This window comes from Neopelma chrysocephalum, unplaced genomic scaffold, assembly GCF_003984885.1.
Source record: "Neopelma chrysocephalum unplaced genomic scaffold, ASM398488v2 Primary Assembly neopelma1_96780, whole genome shotgun sequence".
Taxonomy (NCBI): Eukaryota; Metazoa; Chordata; class Aves; order Passeriformes; family Pipridae; genus Neopelma; species Neopelma chrysocephalum.
In genome coordinates, this window is record NW_020925424.1 from 601,425 (window position 1) to 621,962 (window position 20,538).

Genomic DNA, 20,538 nt, shown 5'->3' on the forward strand with positions numbered 1-20,538 from the left:
AGCTGGGGAGATATTTCCCCCATGAAGCTAGAGCTGGAAGGCAGCAGGTTGTATATTAATAACTGAGGGGGAAAACGTTCAAGGAGGGGGAAGGATGTCTATCAGCCTAGACAGAATATTAATATCAGCAGCCAGCATAAGCAGAGCTATTATTACTTTAATAAGATCCAAAGATTATAAAAAAACATTTATGTTCGGTCATTTCCTGCTGCCTAAGTCAGCCTGGGTCCCTGGTAATTGTATTTCAGCTGTTTCTAGCATTCATTATTACCTTCAGAACTCCAGGGGTTTGCATGTTCATGCAGCCCCTACTTAATATCAAGCCATTGAGTAGTGGTTTTACTATTACTGTATTTCATTTCAGTAACTTGCCCTTTTCATCACCATCTCTGCCAGATAGCTATTCTGCTGCAATTTGAACCATAAAAAGGGCCACTGCCTTCGGAACAACACTAGGTAGATAAATTTCCATGGAAAATCACATGGAGTACTATATCCTGCACCTGAGAGAGATAATGGGTGGCATATGGACAAAGCAGATCACCTGCATTAAATATAAATAAAACGTAAGTAAAATACGTTAAAGGAGTGTTGGGAGTAACCAATCAGCTAACTTATGTGTGGCTGGAGCTTAGAAGAGAAAAGCAGGAATGCCCCAGGAATCAAAAAATCACTTGCTGAGCGACAGTTGTTTTTAGATTACAAGTCAGAACATGATTTTTGCTTTTCAACAGCTGCCCTCTATCACTGCTTACTCACAGCCCAGGCAGGATGATGGCATTTAAAACCTCTGCCATCCAAACCAAAGCACAGCCTAAGGAACTACAGGCCTGAAGAGCGTCAAAGTGTTGGATGGCCACAGATTGAATTCCTTGGATTTGCTTACCTTACTTACCTTCCTACTATGGCAAACAGGCCAGATCCAATGCAACTATACTTTAAATCACCCTGTAAGGCTTCTACAGGCAGCCTCAAAACAAAGCTGTTTTGGGTTGTGGTTTTTTCTTCTCTCTCCTTTTTTTTTTTCCCCTCAGAAGAGTTAAATAGCTAGAGTTGGCTGGACATGTTATTTACAACATTTCAGCCACACTTCAGTCATGGTTCCCAGGACTTATCTTTTTTTCAACAATATGGCAAATCAAGAGCAATTTCCTGCTCCTGTGGTTCCACCTTCCACCTCGTCTGCTCTGACTGGGGTCTGTCTGTTGAGAGGGGCATCCTTAAAACGTCTGCTCCCCTTGTTTCCTCCTGCACCCTCATGGGGTGATTTGGGTCAACAAACCGATCTGATAGAAAGCTAATCCACAAAAGCAAAATACCTATTTCCATTAAATCAGCTGGCAGCTACCCGAGACTAACAGTGCATAGCAGGACCCCCTTTGGCACCTGTCTGCATTTGCCCCACACTGGGTGTGACCCAGACCAAAACCCAAACCCAAACCCAAACCATCACAGCAAAGTACTGAAACTACAGGAGATGTGCTGCCTTAGAAAACACATCTATTATCAGGATTACCACCCTACTTTTTCTTTGATGCAGTTTTTGTTTGGAAAAAAATGCTGTCCAGGAGGATTTTACTTACTCCAGATAATAATAATAATTATTATTACAGGGTAAATTCCAGAGCTGCCATGCTCCATATTGGCAGGGAAGAGAGGGACCTTGTGCTTTGAGAAGACTGGTTAAGTCATCTGTAGTACTCCTTGTCTCGCTTTCAGATATTCCCACCACCTCCTGCAACAGGAAAAACTAAGTATAACTGGCAGGTATAAAACCAGTCTTTTCCAAAGTTGAATGAACAGCCATTGGAAAAACAACAAATATTCTTTAAGAGCAAACCCACGGGAAAATCTGGGTTGGGAAACCAGAAAATGCAAGAAATGGCTTGTAGGAAACAAACTGGGTTCGTCTGTGTAGTGAACTCAAGGAGGCTCGTGAGGAGCATGCTGTTTTGATTTATGAATTGGGGTCATGGCTAAAATTGAAATATCTTCTTGCATCATCACCAAAACATGAAGCAATGAGCACTTACACCCTCTGCATAAAATTAGCTTCTCTGTCATCACACTAATGCATAACTGTACTTCAAAAAAAAGTCTCTAAAACACAAAAGGAAATGAGTCCCACTGACTGCAAAGTGAGCCCACGAAGCATTGACATTTAAAAGCTCACTAGTATTTGTAAAATACTTGAAAATTTACACTCTTTATTAGCAAAACTGTACATTAATTCTAGCAGCGTTTGCTGTTCTTAATTTGACATATTCTTCAGGTGGGAGTAATAATAACAGTGAGGATTGTAAGTGACCTTTCAGAACTCATAGGAATGTCAGCTGGTTTCCAGGAAACTCAGTGGTTCTACATCCTGAATTTTGGCTTCTACAGTGTAACAAAAATTTTATTTCAGAGCACAAAACCAGATAATAGGCAAGATTAAAAAAAAAGAAGTTGCATCAAGAAAACGGGTATACCTGATCTGACTGTAAATGAGCAGATTTTCCTATTTGAGGGCAGCAGTGTTTTTAGCCTGAGAACTGCAGATTTGAATCATGCCTGAGCTGCAGGCAACGGGGGGTTTCGTTCCATTCTCCCACCCTGATTTCCTCAGTAACCACACAGGGCAGCTCGTCAATATCCTCTCCACCCACCTGCTTTGAAAACCAGTAGATAATTTTGATGTGTTTTGACAAAATATTATTTCCAGGGTTACTAGATTCCAACAGTCAGTCTGAAGGCTATGTGGCCTGGCCAGGTCAAGTCATGTGTATTTACCTGGTCCCCCAGGAACCAAGACACTGAGTTTGTCTTGTCCAGCAAGTCAGCAGCAGTGACAAACCTGTGAAGTGCTGGTACAGCACAGGACTCAGGAACAGAGAAGAGACGGATGGAGACTGAAGATGCTATTGTATGAACAAGGACAGGAAATGCCAGAAGAAAGGACAAAGTGGAGGGAACTGTGGTATGGCCAGAAAAGACAAGGCCCTGGGAAATCAGACCTTGTAGTTCTGGTATCCACAAGTTTCCAAATGCATTCCTAGGTATGGGTTATCCACCTGCTTTAAGCATAACGTTAAGGGAAGTACCTACTTCATTCTACTGGATTGCTGAAACAATAAACAGAGAAACCAAACGCAGAGTAAGATGTTGCAATCAAGCAGCAGCGTTTACTGCTTCACAGGGCTCACACATGAGCACAAGGCTCCACAGCAGCCTAAAACATGGCAGCCCTGGGCATCCCTTGCCCAAACAAACACTTGCCAAGGTATTAGTAGTCCTCTATTAACTTCTTCGCAGCCTCCACAGCAAGTTTAAAGCTGTGACTCAAGTCAAACTTACCTCCCAAGCAGAGGAAGTCCTCTGGGACTCAGAACTGTGTGTAGTCTCTACTGTGTTCCTCTAACACAGCCTGAATAACCCCATTTCTACTCCCTTTATGTTCAACATAGTGGTGCCATCCCCATAGAAGTGTTTCTCCAGCTCAAACATCAGCTCTCCTTACCTTCTGTGTCCACTCCTTTCCAAGGTAACTCTACTATCCCTCTCATCCTGCAAATGCTGACAACAGCATTTGTCACGTTAACCTTACTATAAGCCAAGGAAAAGGACATGAGATGGTAAAGAAGGGTTCCATTCCCCTACCTTGCTCAATTCACTGTGGAAGAGCAAGTATAGTTCTGTACATAGAGTGGTCTTTTTAGACTCGGATTAAGTTCACTATTCAAATCTCCTTCCTGTCCCAGAAAATGAAGTCCATCCTACTTAATTTTTAAATAGTTTTATGCAAAACTTAGCTCTTTTCAAGGAAGCACCAAGCCATAAATACTGTGGATGAGGTCTCCAGCTAAGGATTAGAATGAAGGTGACCTCTAGTGTGACAAAACTAATCCATTGTAAGAAATCCTCAGCAGAAAGAATTATGATACTGCCTGAAGTTCTGCTTCCATGCTTTGAGCATAAACCGAAAAAGCCTTAGCTGGAGCAATAGATCAGGAGGCCAAACTGGCTGTAAGCACCTTTATAAAGTGCATTCCAATCTGCTACACATCAATAGCTGAACAATTTCAATAGTGAATACAGTCTTAAATCAAAGCCAAGTGGTCAAAGTACACTCGCTGGTCTTTAGAAGGTGTGGGTGAGGCAGAGGCACACCTTGTGTTTACAACACAACCCGCAGCAGCTGCGCCAGCTATTGTTGTACAGGGCTCCAAGAACTGGCACAGGCTTTAGGAAATACCCCAAGTGGCACAGTTTTTGAACGCATGATTTGCACAAGTGCTGGCTTTGAGCAGGGGCTAGTAATTTGTAATGTCTTGAAAAAAGTGGATTTTTTTGGATTTGTACTCCACAGCTCACCGTGACCACCTCTCAGTCCCTGCTCAAACATGCATTTGGCTTCAGAAACATCCCACTGTGGCGATTTCAAGAAGTTGCTTAGTTTAACAATGTAAGAACAACGTTTGTTCTGGATATGGGGGGAGTACCTCGCTAAGACGGAAATAAACAGTGTATAATAACTCCCCAAATACGGACATTCAGCAGACAGCTTCTAGATCACCTTGGTAACTTCCTACAGCCATCCTACTTCACTACACTTCACTACACTGAACTTTGCTCTCTCCTGTGCCAACAGCACCTCTCCAGTAAGTACAGCCAGGTCAAAACTGCACAGCTTCCTCCCTGTAACAGTCTGTAAAAACAGGGTTATAACCAGAAAAGCCTTGTCACTGCAGATTGTCAAGCTGCCTCTGATTTAATGCATTATTTGCAAAGTAGGACTTTAAAGATACATTCTTATTTCAGAACAAGTATTTCAAAGTATATTTTATTGACACTCTTCAAATAGCCTGTTGGAAACAACAAGAAGGTAAAAACCTGTAAAGCTTCTAGCTTGCATTCAGTGTTAAAACTTGGAGGTATAAACAGAAGACTGGAGTAAAAATATGAAGTACATTTCCAATCCCTCAGTGCAGAAAACCAGTAACAATGGTATTTACTCTATGTTAGAAGTGTTTCTACGTTCAATTCCAGATATATGCTTCTCTTCTATATATACTTCTGATAACTTATGTACAAATAAACGTCCAACATCTGTTCTTTAATATAAATATGTAATCTTCATGACTGAAATATTACAACAGTTTGATCAAAAGTATAGAAAAATCATTTTAATATTTTTTCCTAATGGCAGTTTAAAAAAAAAAACCCTTGAACCCAAATGACCTTAGAATGACAAGTATTTCTTCACCATAATAATACACTGCTCATTCAACATGCAAAGTATTATTGCATACATGAGTCACATGAATTACAACAACTAAGTCTGAAGGAAATGTGCTGTACAGCCCATTCTAGCAAGTGCTAGCTGTAAGATCATACGTATCACAAAAGAAAGCATAAGTACTAGTGTATTTTTAAATAAAACACGACAAACTCAAGTATTGTCCTCGCACTAAGACTTAAGGCAATCAAGACTTGGGAAGCTTCTGTTTGGCATAGTTGCATCAAGCTCTCCCTCTTTCCCCATCAATACATTTACTTTAACATACGAAAAATTATTTTTAGAGGGCTGCTGATGAATTGTTGCTATCCATTAATACAACTCAGTGTGAAGTGATAAGTCAGTAACAAAGTTTAATATCCCCAGTTTCACCGAGCTGATCAAATTAAGCAACAGTTTACCCACCAGCTAAGTTTTCCAGCATGGATTTCTAAACTGCTATGAGAATAGAGCCAATATTCAATGTCTAACCTCTCAGTGTAACTGATTTTATGACTTGAATCCATTCTTGGTGTATTCTAGAATTTAAGGGTTCAAAATAGATTTGACAGTCAAATAATATTCAGCTTTAAAAAGGACAATTATTTGCAGTAAAAATACCTTATATAAACATACACACAGTAGATCCAAGTCAACAGGCATTTCTTTATGGCTTTTTTCACTGAGGTACTGTTATAACATCCAGCAACAGGATGCAAATGTCCTATGGTATAAATGCCACATTCATAAGCTCTACCACCAACCCATGGTAAGTGGCAACAGACTGCAAATCCTGCTTCACTGCAGGATTACAGGAAAGAGTCTTCCCTGCTATGTGGAGGGTCTCAGTGCAAGCTACAGAAAGCCTTAAAGGCAACTGGCATCAATGGGGGAAACTAAAAATGAAACTCTCACTCTACTGAAAGGAGAAAAACCACTTGTGGCAAATTAGAATCTCATAGTCAGGCCATTTTTTAACATTACCAGCAAATGTAATATTCCAAGGCAGCAAGGGCATATAGCACAGCAGCACTAAGACTTGAAATGTGTCATCAAGCTCTTGCATCTCACCCTAAGCTGAGTGCATGCACAGGCTCAGAGCAGCCAACCTGCGACTGTGATATCACACAGACAAAACACCGTGAGAGGGGAGGGGGCAAGCACATGACTTCTGTTGATGCAACAGCAGACAAAAAACCCCTGGTGACCACAGGTTTATTCCTCGGCTGTCAAAAACTGATCTGTGAATGCACAGGTAGTTGCACCTTTTGCTGTTTATTTTATGTGGAGGGGAAATGCAGATGTATTAAGTTCCTCATGACAGTACTTCCATTCCCAGTACTCTTAGCACAAGGGGAAGAGGTGTTATGTTAAGATAGCATGATTGTTGCTGTATGCATTTAGTATTCCACCTTTACAGCAGAAAGTATTCTTTTGTTAAACAGAGTGGCCACAGGGTTACACCAGCCAAGACTCCTGTTTTTATTACACCTATGCTAAAAACACGTTTCAGCAATAAATATCTTTAGAGTGAAACGGAAGTTCAAAACATGCTCAGTTAATTATGGCAAGTAGTTCTTTCCAATCAAGGTTTTTTAACCCCACAAACCCATTAAACAGGTTGCAGATGCTCAAGTTCCATATATGAAGATACAGCACAACATTTAAACTCAGAGCGTAGCCACATACAATCCATGCTATAATCTATATACATGTTATGACATATCCCCACTTAGATCAAGAAATTCGTCATCCCTCCTGACCAAATCATCTTCATCTTCCAAGTCCTTCCAGGTGCTGGTGGGTAAAGCTGGTTTGACAGACTGTCTCTGGAGTAATGCAAATGGAAACAAGGATGACAAACGGGCAGAATTTCTCGGTGTGGTAACAGAATGTACATCTCCGGAAACAGCTTGACTATGTTCTTCATCCATTTTCACCTGCAAGCTTTGCACTTCCTCCATCAAGTCCAAAATCTTGGCAGTTATAGCTATTGTTCCACCACCATGAAGCTGGGCTTCGGGGATCCATCGTAAATACCGCTGTGCCCATACTTTGATTTCAGGGCCATCGATGCGAGGTAACAGAAGGCCATGATAGTCAACAGGTTTGCTGTGCCAGCTATCGTAGAACTCCCTTAAATTATTGGGAGGCTCATCTGAAGAATTTATGAATTTGCCAATTCTTCTACCCAGAATGTTTTTAATTAAATGATCTGTTTCCTCCCTGAAAAATCCTCTCTTTGTGGAAGGCTTTGCCTGCGTCAGTGGCAAAGAAAGTTGCCGTTGATGCTTTAAGAGGAAAGAAAAGACAAATACTGAGATAAATATTGATGGGACTTCAGAAAGCAACTTTAAGAGGAAGACAAGCTTGTATTCAGAAATTACTTGCAAGCAATAAAGTCACTTCAAATATATAGCAAAGCAGTGGTTGTGTTTAAACTGTTCTTTTGGCTAATACACCAAATACCTCACAGAGCACACTCAGTATTGCCAGTTACCTTCCCAGCACTAACTACAGCAATGAAGTTAACACTGATAAAGCAATCTTCTCTGAAAAAGCCAAATCCTTTCAAATATTACAAAATTCCCTGTTTAGTTTAAGCTAGTCACAATCAAAGAGCACTTGATTTGTGTTTATGCAGTGGTTACTTATTGCATTTCTCTCCATAAGAGATTAATGCTGTAGATCATATTGGCAGTGCCTCACTCGAGAATGCTTTGTACAGTAGAGAATTTAACCAAGGGAGAAATTTCCATTGAAAGAGGCAAATCCAAGCTCAGTTTTTTCCTGAGTTTGTGCTACTTTCCAGTAATGAGGTGGCCCACCCATAATCTTCCACACCCCAGACAGTTTTTGCTGTTGTTGGTCCCTCTCCCTCTCAGTGTGCACACACACATTCCAGTTACACTCAGACAAAATTAGGGAGGCAATTATAAACCTGCTATGTATTTTGGTTAGGTAGTCTGTGCAACAACGAAATAAACTCCCTTCAAACATGCCAGTGTAACTAACCTGAACATTAAATCTCATGACTTACCGCTGTACTTGCATAAAAGTATGAAGAAAAAGCCCTTAACTTCATGACTATGAATAGTTACTGTAAAACAGTTATTTACAACTGAGGTGGATGCAAATTGGGTTCTTAAGATCCAGGTGAGTCTGAGGTGTACATGTATTTTATCAATTAAAAAACCCCCACCTTTGTACCATTACTTCCACTGGGAATAAATTTGAAATAGGAGATGTGCAAAATATTTCTATCATTAAAAAAAAAAGTTAAGCAGCACATATCTTACTTTGAATCGTGCAGTTTTCCGTTGACTTTTATCTGGTTTTGGTTTCTCTGCATAAAAAGGGTTGTTCAGAAAAGCTTGGGCCTTGGGGTCAAACTGCACAGACCAGTCCCACACGGTAAGAAATCTGAAAGGACCACTTTGTGTCTTGAGGCTTTCACCACTCTGCCAAAACAAACAGGTTACAATTAATACTGTTAGAAAGGAATTCTGACCAAGTCAAGGCGAAATTAAGAAACTGGCTTTTCAGAGAAGAGGCTACAGAGTTGCAACAACACTCTTTTCTTTCTATGTGTTCAGTAACTGAACAACAGTGCAATTAGACTTTCACAGCTGAAAATAAGGTTAAATAATCTAAGAAAAAAAAAAGTTTTCAAACTTGAGCAAGAGACAGATTCTTCCAACACGGGTAATGTGAGACACTGCAGTTATGCAGTGCTACTTATTTAGATTTTGTGATCAACAATTTATTTATGAAAGACAGTAGCGTTCCCTTTTTTTTTTTAGTCTCTGTGCAGCCTTACAGAGGATACTTCCATTGCTTCCAGATTCTTAGGCTGGAGAAAAGCATAAACCAAATATAAAAATCAACATTCAGGAAATGTTGATTTTGGAATACAACTGAAAATACTATACAAGAATTTCATAGATAACTTATTCTGAAGGACAGCCAGATATTCGTCTTAGGTTAAGGAGCTCTGTTTTCATTGAAGAGCAATAAACATGAAACTACAGCCACACATGAGAAGTAATAGATCATAAACTCTCAAGTCCTGAACTTGATTCCTTACAGCCAAAGTTACACTCACTCACTTTGATGAGTATGACAAGAGGTGCTGCTAGGGAATTAGCTTTTTTGAGTTTTCCCTGTTTCTTAGTCAAACTTGTTCTCCAACCCTCTTCATCCACAAAATAACAAACCCTTACCGTACTGGTGTCTCTTTGATGTTGGGAGTTGAAGAAGAAAGTGCTAAAAACAGGCACATAGAGGCTGTCTGACAGGACAGTTAAGTAAGTTTCTGTGAACTCAAATGCTGGAGGATACTGTTGTACCAACTGCCAAACACAATTTAGCAGGAGCAGAAAAACAGGAGCCTAAGTAAAGAAAATATTGCATCAGTTTCAGAAAAAAAAAAATTGTTCCACCATGAAGACTATTTATTTTACAGTATTTAGTGTCTCCAAATACAAGTCTTAAGGCAAGAAGCCTGGTTAACTACAGAACTGCTGCACATACATTTGGCTAAGCTCTGAAGAAGTATCATCTGAGCTACCCTTGGCCAACTGTTGACAGACGAGATGAGCCCTTCCTACCCTGAATCTGAAAGATGCCACTATGCAGCCTATTAAAGTTGGCAAAGCAAAACTAGTTTATAGCAATTCTTGATCAGTTTACACCTATTATTTCCATTCTGTATAGCCATCTGATCTAATCCCAAGATATAAACAAACATGGAGAGGTGAGACTGCAAAATTTAGCAAGACAGCAGAAATTGATGTAACAAGAATAGGCAACTCATTTGAGTTATTTCTACAGAAATTACTGCCATTTAACACAGTTTTCAAGGACAGAAGATACATGACTTCCAAAAGGCTACAAGATTAAAGAGAACAAATATAAAATTTCCCATTAAGTTAAAGACATTGCTGACCTCTAAACAGCAAAAATAGTAAAACCCATAAAACAAAACACAAAAGATCCTGAGTAACTGTAACTTCTGAACTAACAGTTAAATTCCTCCTTACATTGAGTAAAGTAGTAAGCAAGGAATGTAATAAAATCATACCTCCTCTTTTTCACTTTTGTGTAAGTGGTTACAGCGATCCAAAAAGCTATGTCCTCCAATTACCCACTCCTTCTGAATAAGGCTCTGAAACCCTGACTTTGTTCTGCTGTATGAATCCATCATCACTTGAACCAGACTAGATATCACACAGCACAGATCAGTAGCAGTCTCTTCTGCAGAAGAGAACAGAAACCATATTATCTACTAAGCCATTCCTAAAACCTTGTGTAAAAAAAAAAAATCTATCTTAGCATAAACAAAATTGTATTTCAAGATCAGAAAAACAAGATTTTTTGCAAGTGTTACACCATCAGAGAGAAGTTAATCCATGTTTCCAGCACTTCTGTTTGTAAAAATGTAAGGTTACTTATACATTTATACTAGGAAAATACTGTGACAATAAAACCTGCAAGCCCCAAGCTTTTACTGTTATAACTTGGATGCTGGCACCCTGCAGTCTCACACACTACACACACACACCAGTCCAGCTATCCCTCCTTACCCTTCCTATCCTCCATGCGTCTTTCCACAAGGTGGGAAACTGCCTCCTCATGCAACATGCATTCTTCACCTTTCAGCTGCCTCCCAAAACCACCTTTTTTTCTGTGCTAGGTTTCTCAAATGGCAACACATGGAAAAAACCCAACTAAGTTACCAATGCAAGAGTAACTTAATGGTTAACATTAGGTTTGGTTTTCCATGTGATTACTTTATTTAATCTAAGAAAACAAACTGCTCAACATGTGTACAGTAAGCATATTCTTTATTCCTAATTAAGAGACTACGTAGTATTCAGTGTGTATCTAGAACACAAAAAAGTCCTTTTACAAACTTTTCACATTACTAGTCCTTTGTGTAGATATGGTCCCCCTCCCTCAAAGTACAGCAAAGAGTCTGGGAGACCTTTAATAAAATAAATTCGGAAGCAGGAATGCTACCTCTTCCTTATGCATGGCTCTCCTGTGAATTTATCAGCAGTTCTCATTCACATCATATTTCTCTTAGCCTGGAACTATGCTTACCAGGTTTTTTTAACTAGAGGAAGCATTTCCAGAGTCTGGTGCTTGAATACTCTATCAATTTTACCAAGTCCCTACCGTAATTATAACCTTACAGCTTAAGTAACTAAAATTAATCAAAATAAATTTTAAAAAATAAATATATAGGACAATCTCTTTAAGTTCTTACCTATAAGGAGAACATTTGTATGCTGCCTTTCAAGACACTCAGCAACTTCTATTGCTTTCTTCAAGACTTTCCTGTTGTGGTACAAGAAAAGTTAAGGGAATGTTTTCATAGCATTTTTACAATTAAGTTTCTTATATTAGTTTCCCCTAGACAGGGTTAGAATGCCATACTTGAAACTTGACTATTCCTTTAAAACACAAACCCCATGCTCAGCTTGTGTAAATGAAGAACTGTTTAGCTTCAAGACCAATAGCAGCCATCACTGAAGTATTACAACTGCTAAGAGTCATATCTTTACCCTGGAAAGAGTCAACATCACCACATTTAAGGTCTAATGTACTACATAATACATTTCTTCCATAATCTGGTTTTAAGAGGCAGAGGGAAGGATGAGCAATCAGATCTTGTAAACACACTGACAAAATTTATTCAGAATTATCATAACACAAGGAAAAATTAGTGGAATTAAAGATCACAAAAACAGATGTAACACTGTTGGTTTCTAGATCTAAATCTTCATCAAGTTGGTTATTTCTAGCAAAAGTCTGCACACAAATTAGGGTTCTTGCAACTGCTTAGGTCACTAGTAGAAGCTGACAGTTAATTTCTTAAGTGTGGAGTTGTCAGATTCTTCGTTCTAGCATCTACAACAGCTGAGCAGGCATTCCTACAAAATGCAAGAGCCAAGACCAGGCTGATCCAGGAAGCAACTGGATCCAAGTATGGAAATGACCAGTCTCAAAACAGCCTAAGGACAGGAATTTGGGCTGGCTTACACTTTAAACTTGTGCTCTTGATTATGTCAATGAGTTTCTCAACACATGGTCTTCTCTAGAACCTCTTATTAAACGTACATTTAAATTCTGGATTAATGAATTGATAACTATTGATATTTATTGATTAAGACTAGAAGGGACTGGAGCTGACTACAGAAGCACTTCATGGTAACAAGCTGATCACAGAATAAACTGACAGACAGAAGAGCTGGCACAAAGCAACACTGAAAACAAATAAAGCTCCTCAACATTCCACTATAACAAGCCTTAAGTTAGCCAACACCATTCCAACACTTACTCACTGTGGACTGCTGAGAGAAGAAAAAAGAACTTGAGGAACAATCAGGACAGGAAGGGAACAAAACTGAGAACAACTGTCATTTTATAAATCTTTGGTGGGCTAAGATCTTGAACACTGCAGTTCATCCCGTCCTAAAGGATATTGCAGAAGTAGAGAGTACAGAGAAGAACGGCAAGGCTAGTCAGAGACACGGAACAGGTTTCATGCAAGAAACAAATAGGATTCTTGAGTTTGGAAAGAGGGTGACAGTGCAGGAGAGAAATTACTGGATCTGTATTTTTAATAGGTTAGCTGGAAGAATTGTAATTGGAATGATCTGCTGCTTCTCACATCCTTTACTGTGGGAGGCCTTACACAAACCTGCACTGTGAAAAACACTGTCTCAAGTTGCAGAAATAAAATATATAAATGGGACCATAAGTCTGTCTTCATTTTTTTTCCTACTAGTGGTAAAGAATGCTGTTACATTTCAAGAAACCAGCTAGAAAATCCACTACAAATGCATTTATCAACAACTTTGAAACACAGAAAGCTGAGGATATAGCAAACCTGATTATCTCTAGCCAGTTTGTGCTCTCCAGTAATGAAAACCATTTCACATCAGTTGCCCAGAAGTCTGTACTGTTATCTGCAAAAAAAACCGCAAAACAAAACAAAAATTGGTTTATTCACATATATGTAGTGCTAATTAACAGCCATCCATGGTATTAGCCTTCAGTTATGAACCAATATAAAACAAGCAATACCAAGGAGTCAGCAAGTACCAATCACTGTTAAAGTTGACACCTGATAAATAAAACAAGGAAATGAAGTAGTCCTACAAACACCAGTAAAGTTTTATAGTACCATAAGCTTTTAGAAAAAATTTGTTGAAGGTTCATAGCAATCAAACCAAGTAAATAAACCTGTTGACAAAATGTGAAAGGACAAAAAAATAAATTCACTCAGAGCTGATGATCTATATAAAGCTTAACGTAAGGAGGGTGGATTTTGAAAGTCATTACCATCAGAGCCAGAAATGTCAATGGGTTTTAGAAGTAAGTTACACAAACTTACAGAATGTAAAACTACCTGAAGAAGGTTTTAAACAGTTTTCACTGCAACTGAAGAGGCATGAAAATACATAAAAAGGAACAACTAACAAACTGGAAAGCAGATTACCATACCATACAGTCATTAAACTCTTAAAAATTTCACTAGAATTTCTATAGTTTTTTTAAATGCAACCTAAGTCTCCATTGCTTTTATTTCTATCAAAGCCAGTAAACAGAAATTGGAAAGCTCTCACAAGTTGATACAGTTAATTAAAACCAGAATACATTACCTTTCCTGCATAAGCCAAACCTTGAAGCCCAAGGTCTGACAGTTCTACTACTGAGAAACCGCTGATATGTATCATACTTCCCTCCTTCCCACCCTTCCCAGGATAGCTTCAGTTCTGCATGTTTCTGTGCAACTGCTCACCTCCCAAAAGTCTCTCCATGTGCTTCCAATATTTAATTCCAGCCCATATACACTTGTGTCTGTTCTGCATCTTTCATCTATGATCCTCAAGTACACAGGCACATATCTGTTTTGTTCCTGTAGCTGTTCTGCCTCCATGCCTCTGCCCCTCACCCTGTTCATTACACTTAGTCTTCCTTTCCCCAATTCCTTTCACCCTGACCATAGAAACTAGTTCTCCAAAAACGCATAGGAACGCACCTTCAAAGCTCCCTAGTGAGCTCTCCTCACATTACATGTAGTTTTGATCTATCTCCCCACCTTTGCAGAATTTCTTCCTAATACCTAATCTAAATCTCCCCATTCCCACTTGTCCTGCCACTACATGCCCTTGTCAAATGTCCCTCTCCAGTCTTCTTTAGGTCCTTTTAAGTACTAGCTTTAGGTACTGGACAGTGCTATAAAGTCTCCCTGGAGCCTTCTCCTCTCCAGGCTTAACAACCCCAACTCTCTCAGCCTGCCCTCATAGGAGAGGGGCTCCAACCCCCTGATCATCTTCATGGCCCTGCTCTGGACTCAGTCCAACAGCTCAACATCCTTCTTACGTTGAGGACCCCAGAGCTGGATGCAGCACTGCAGGTAGGTCTCACTAGAGCAGAGCAGAGGGACAGAATCCCCTCCCTCACCTGCTGCCCACCCTGTTTTGGATGTAGCCCAGGACAGGATTAGCTTTCTGGGCTGTGAGTGCACATGGTTGGGTCAAGTTACCTAAATCAAATTAGCTGAGCATGTACAGGACACGAATAATGGTTAACGTGTTCAGACTTTAAAAGTAAGCAAAGAGGTAGTAAATTTCTGTAAGATCTTAGGACTTCTGCAAAAGGTTACCTGAATGTTTTTCTCAGACTGTCAGTGCATAGTGCTATATTCAGTAAGGTACAGTCTACTAACAAACCTTATTTAAAAAGCCATAAGACAAAACTACTTGGATTGCAGTTTTAACACATTCCCTTTTGCATCAATAGAAGACAATAATACAATTACATCACTGAAACATGCAGTATTTCCTAAGAGATGTTAAATTACTTATATCAAGCTTTGGCCTTTTTCATATAGGAGGATATAGGAAAAGGATGTGAGTTACCAGAAACTATATTAACAGATAGGTATTTATTTGTAGCTCTTAAGATTCACTGCGGATTTGACAGTGTATGCTGGACAAAATCCTCAGGGTGAAACTCTAGCAAATACCTCATATTGCAAGGTGGAGTGGAACTTTCTTCATGTCAAGAGGTGAGGTCAAAGTACTGTTTCATGATGGCAGAAGAGTTAAAGAGTCTCAAAAATAAAGCCTGTAAGTCTGGAGTACACTTTCTCATGGATCCCATTTTACTCCTTTCAAGTGGACAGAATTTAAGCACCATCATGTTTTGAGATGTGACTAATGTACAACAAAAGCCAGGGCAAAAATTAATCAGCATTTAGACTCAACTCTTAACATAGCACAAAGGCTAAAGGTTGACACTTAACATTCAACTTCAATGGACCACAGAAGACTGAAAAAAATCTCTCCTATGAACTTCACTCCAGGTGGTGTATTCCAACTAACAGACACCCTCTTTAAAAGTAATTTTCAGATACAGTTTAGCAGGAGGTAGTTAAGTCTAAGAACTACAAACCTTCATTAATGTGCCAGACATAAGCACAGTGTTCAGTTACATATTTTAAAATCTTCTTTCAACCACCCTCAAAAGCAAGACACTGTAAAAATGACTGCATTCATGAAACATGGCACAGCCTTGTTATGCTTTGCTTTAAAATTTTACTTACCTATCAAAAACAGCTGTTTAAATCTTGTATATGCAGTCTGGATATCTTGCAGAGATGGAAGGCTGCTTGACAAGTCATCCACCTTCAGGAGTTCATAGGGAGGTTTGCTAATTGTCTTATAGATTCTAAATCAAATCATTAAGAGATTAAAGCCTTCTGCTTCACAAGTCAAATAATGCAGCAACTATTATCACTGATGACAAAGTTAATAGGCATGGTTTGGGAAAGAGCTGCAATATCAAGAGATAGTCACTGTGGAAAGCTAGTGGCATCCATGCATTTTTAAGTGCTGTCTGAAAGCTTGCCTACCAGCTTATAACAAGGTTTAATGCGTTTAACCGTTACACCAGTAAAATTACATTCATGCCTATTTGTGCAGCTACAAACACTGTAAGCACTATTTGATTTTTACTACTGCTTGTTTAGTATTACCTTCACTAGACACACCAAAATCACTTTACTAGCAGGCTACTAGAGATCAACCCAGAAAGAAAAGATGGATAGAAACACCCAGCCCTCCCAGTAGAAGCCTACAATTTCTCTTGACTTCTACCAACCAAATTACATTCTGATACCCAGCTGCCAGGTCTGCTAATGAAACACACGAGTAAAAGAAAATTTGGACACAAACAAAGACAATATACCTTGCACTTCCCTATGTATCTGCTATTTTTTTCCCTTGAAGGAGAGGAAAAAATACCAGACCAGATGGAGCTTTGGTTTGGACCCAGAACATCCCCTCTCATTCAGGTTCCAGAGCTCAGATGAATATCAGCTTAGTAAATACATCTGCTGTCATGCTGGCTTTTTATTGTCAAGACCTGGGAAAAGCTGCTCTAACTCATAGTTCAGAAGTGAAGCCTTGTGGGCATTTTTCCAGGCAGGACAGAGTGCTTTGTTTCCTGTATGTTGTAGCACAGAAACCTGTTTTAAGTGAGAACTACAGGCATCCACATCAGAAACACAAGTTACTAGACCTACCGGAATGTGTCTCAGATCAAAGAACTGAGGGAAAGCAATCACTGGTCAAATACAATACTTCTTCCAAGTGAAGTAGTAAAGAAGTAAACAATTTGTGCTGGAAGATCTGGCTCTGAACAGCTTTTTCAATAAGATAAGCTGTTAATTGTAAACATCTGCTTTGTGCCTGAGTTGCAACTACTGTTACAACAGCACATTAACACACCCTCAGGGACAATTTGTATATATATTTTTAGATACTAGTGGTAAAGCACCAGTACTCCACAGCAAAAAAACCCCCAGCAATACCAGTTGAAGTTCAAATGACTCCAGAAAAGGGATAAAAGTATCAGTCAATACCTTGTAACAGCTTAGTATTAGTTTTACTTATTTTTGCATCATGACATAGCATTAGAGTTCTAAGTCTCGTAATCTTCCCCATTTCACACGAGAAGCATCAGAGAATCTGCAGGAAGAGTCAAAAGCCTTTTCTATGCAAGTATAATTAATTTTATAAACAAAAGAGGTTTTAAGAACCCAATCAAGATATTTTCTGTTAGTTCTGTGTGATTAACAGGCCTTTCATCTTTGAGGAGCAAGGAGATGATGTTGAACATACAGACTGTACATATGAGTGATCAAAAGCTGGCTGCTAAGAGAAGTTCTCTCCAGGACACCCAACAGGTTAAAAAAGCCAAGACCCAAGAGCAACAAATCTTGCAACACAGTTCTCAGTCAGGCAGCTGTGCTCCTTCCATTAAATTAAACTTTGCATTTTTCAAACTGCTAAACTAATTCAGTTCACTGCCTCACCTGAATAAGCACTGTCTGGCTTCACATCTGAAAGCTGCAGTAGTGAACTGCTAGGCTGTCTCAAGAGACTTCTAGATCACTTTGTCACTAGTTCTCAGAAGATGGCAGAGTCTTAAAAACTCAGCTTGCAAATCCATGTTTAGAGATGGAGTCTAGTTTTTTCCCACTTGCAAACAGAATTGAGCCCATCAGTTAGTAATATTTTAACTGTACTTAACACCTACAGGCTTTGGTGCTGCTTGTCCTAAATAATACACCATAATTTGTAGAGAGATTACTCAGATATGTATACATACTTCCACAAAAAAAACCTTCAGTGAAGTTCCAGTCCTGCACAACTGACCAATGCCGTGGAGTCAAGGGCTTAAACACATTCCACTACAGAAAACTACTTTCAGATCTAGAACTTGTTTCCTGATGTGTGAAAGCTTAAAAGATATAGCATATATGGAAAAAGAGAAGCAAGGTCCATACCAAGCAAAGTGTTGTGGACAGAATAGCTATTACTGACCCATCCAAGAAGGCTTTTTGCATTTGTGAAGTGCTGTCATCCTGTTCTTTGGGAAATGCAGACATTTTGAGAAGAGCAGCACCATTATGGCAAGACCAACACCAAATCTGCAGAAAGACATTTACCAGGTGATAAAAATTAGTAAATTGTCCCATACAAGATATTTGCTTAACACAAGAAATTTCTCTATGCTGTGCTTCACTGAGTTTTTGATGTATTCAAACTCCATCAGTAGAAGCAAACCTACCCCTGCACCAAACTTACATGCCTCAGTACACCACGTTACCACTTGCAAGTTTTAAGTGAAGTTTTAAATTTACACAGACACAAGGAAACAAAATGTCAGATTACATAAAAACCTTACTTTCTCAACTGTCCTCACAGGTAAAAAAAAAAATTGATCAAAAAGTGCGTGGCCAAAATACGTTGGAATATACGCCACAGGAAGACAGCACTTGTAAGTAACTTATATATTTCATCCATCAGTTTCTCCATACAGACAGCAGTTTTTTCTTATAGTTCAGCCTTAAGATAACTCACAAGAGATGCACTAATATGCCTTTCCATGTGAAGTATGCATAAAGGGTCATCTAGGCATAGGAAATAAAAATTAAACACTCCAAAACTGAATCAGATTGCCTAGTCCCAGGTACTCCTTGTAGCAAATCAGTCCTCAAAGCTTCTTACTTAAGCTTCTTACTTCTCTTTACGCAATTTCTTGACTCACACCTACTCCTCGAAGTTCTCAAGCTCATCTTTAAACTTGTTTTGAAGCAAGGAGTAAGAATCATTTTCAACAGGAGTATCACACAGGGCAAACTGGGAAGCTGAAGTTCTGCTACCAACTTACAGTAACCAAGGAGTGCACCTCAGAAGGATGCAGGAAACTCACAGTCATCAAGCGTGGAAAAAATTACTATACTGTCCTTTCACTGCCTTCTCAAACCACCTTAATATTGTCAAGCTATCTTTACACTACCTTCATAAAAGTAATTTGGAAATAATGAGAAGAGTTCTACAAGGCCTCTGAACAGTGGACAAGAGCTACAAATGCTGTCATCCATCCTGTTGGAACAGGTCCAGAGGAGAGACACAAAGGTGATCTCAGCCTGTCTCTATAGCAGAGGTGCCCCAGCCCTCTGATCATCTGGGGAAGAAAAGGGTCGGGAAGACCTTACTGTAGCCTTTTATTACCTAAAGGGAGATTGTAAGAAAGCCCGGGAAAGGCTTTTTCCTAAGTCCTGCTGTGATAGGACAAGGGGTAATGGTTTGAAACTAAAAAGATGGTAGATTTAGGACTAGATACAGGGAAGAAACTTTTTACAATGTGGGCAGTGAAACACTGGATGGAACAGGTTGCCCAGAGAGGTGGTAGATGCCCCAGAAACATTCAAAGTCAGGTTGGACAGAGCTCTGTGCAGCCTTATCTAGATGATGTTTCTGTTCATTCCAGAGGGGGATTGGACTAGATGATGTTTAAAAGGGCCCCTCTCAATCCAAATTATTCAGTGATTCTATGAATGCAAGATGGAATAAAAAAAAACCAAACAAAAACCAAACCAACAAATGAAACACTTCTGTTTGTGTGTAAGAGCCAGTGTAATATGTCTCTGACACTGAGACAAATTGAACCGAACTTTTGTCAGGACAATACAGTACCATCTTCTCCATGGACCAATTAATTTAAAGGCATGAAATGAACATGGATTTCCTTGGCAAACCTGATGGACATGCAGCAACTAAGGTAAGACTTCACAAGTGAGATTGCTTTGCTCCTTGTTTCCATCTACTCAGTCTTACTGGTTCTTAAACTACAAGCTAGGAAGCCAAAGCTAGCTTGCTACAGGGTGCAAACCAGTATATTTAACTTCATTTTCTGTTGGACTGGTAGAACTAGTTTTTCAGTTGGGTTACTTGACTTTGTAAAAGCACTGCATCATCACAGCCATACCATTTACCAGCACCCAAGCCAGGTAACTGCAGGTATTCACCTTCACCTTACATGCATGGTCTTCACCTCAATATCCAAACAGCATTTCAAGTCCTACATCCTGCCCCAGCCAGATGCCACTCAGTACAGTATCATGAAAAACAGGTTGATGGACAGAAGGACTAGTAGTATTTGTAGTCTATAGGAACACTGACATCTGATGTAAGAAAATAGGAACTGTGAATAGTAAATACATATTTTGCTGTTATGTCTTTGCTACGTATTACCCAGTTTAGTGAAATACAGAATACTCTGAGCACCTCTCCTTTCAACATCTGTTTCCCTTGAGCAGATGGCCAGGTATATTCAACATGTAAGCTGTTGAAACAAGTTCTGAAATAATATGCAGTCACATCTGAAATGCAAGTTGAAATTTTGCCATCTCA

The 20,538-nt window shown here is 39.4% G+C and overlaps 1 protein-coding gene across 4 annotated transcripts in view; it reads right to left on the reverse strand.

Moving 5' to 3' along the window:
* Positions 1–4,806: 4,806 nt before the first annotated feature.
* Positions 4,807–20,538, reverse strand: part of MTMR12 (myotubularin related protein 12) — a 32,482-nt gene continuing 16,750 nt past the window's right edge. For all 4 annotated transcript variants that reach the window (XM_027709525.1, XM_027709526.1, XM_027709527.1 and 1 more), the window contains 8 exons: positions 18,163–18,269; positions 15,879–16,003; positions 13,155–13,233; positions 11,529–11,599; positions 10,341–10,513; positions 9,481–9,648; positions 8,557–8,718; positions 4,807–7,548 (listed from right to left, as the gene is read on the reverse strand). In XM_027709525.1, coding sequence (XP_027565326.1) covers positions 6,973–7,548; positions 8,557–8,718; positions 9,481–9,648; positions 10,341–10,513; positions 11,529–11,599; positions 13,155–13,233; positions 15,879–16,003; positions 18,163–18,269 — 1,461 coding nt within the window. In that variant the 3' untranslated portion in view covers positions 4,807–6,972. The remainder of the gene's footprint in view (positions 7,549–8,556; positions 8,719–9,480; positions 9,649–10,340; positions 10,514–11,528; positions 11,600–13,154; positions 13,234–15,878; positions 16,004–18,162; positions 18,270–20,538) is intronic.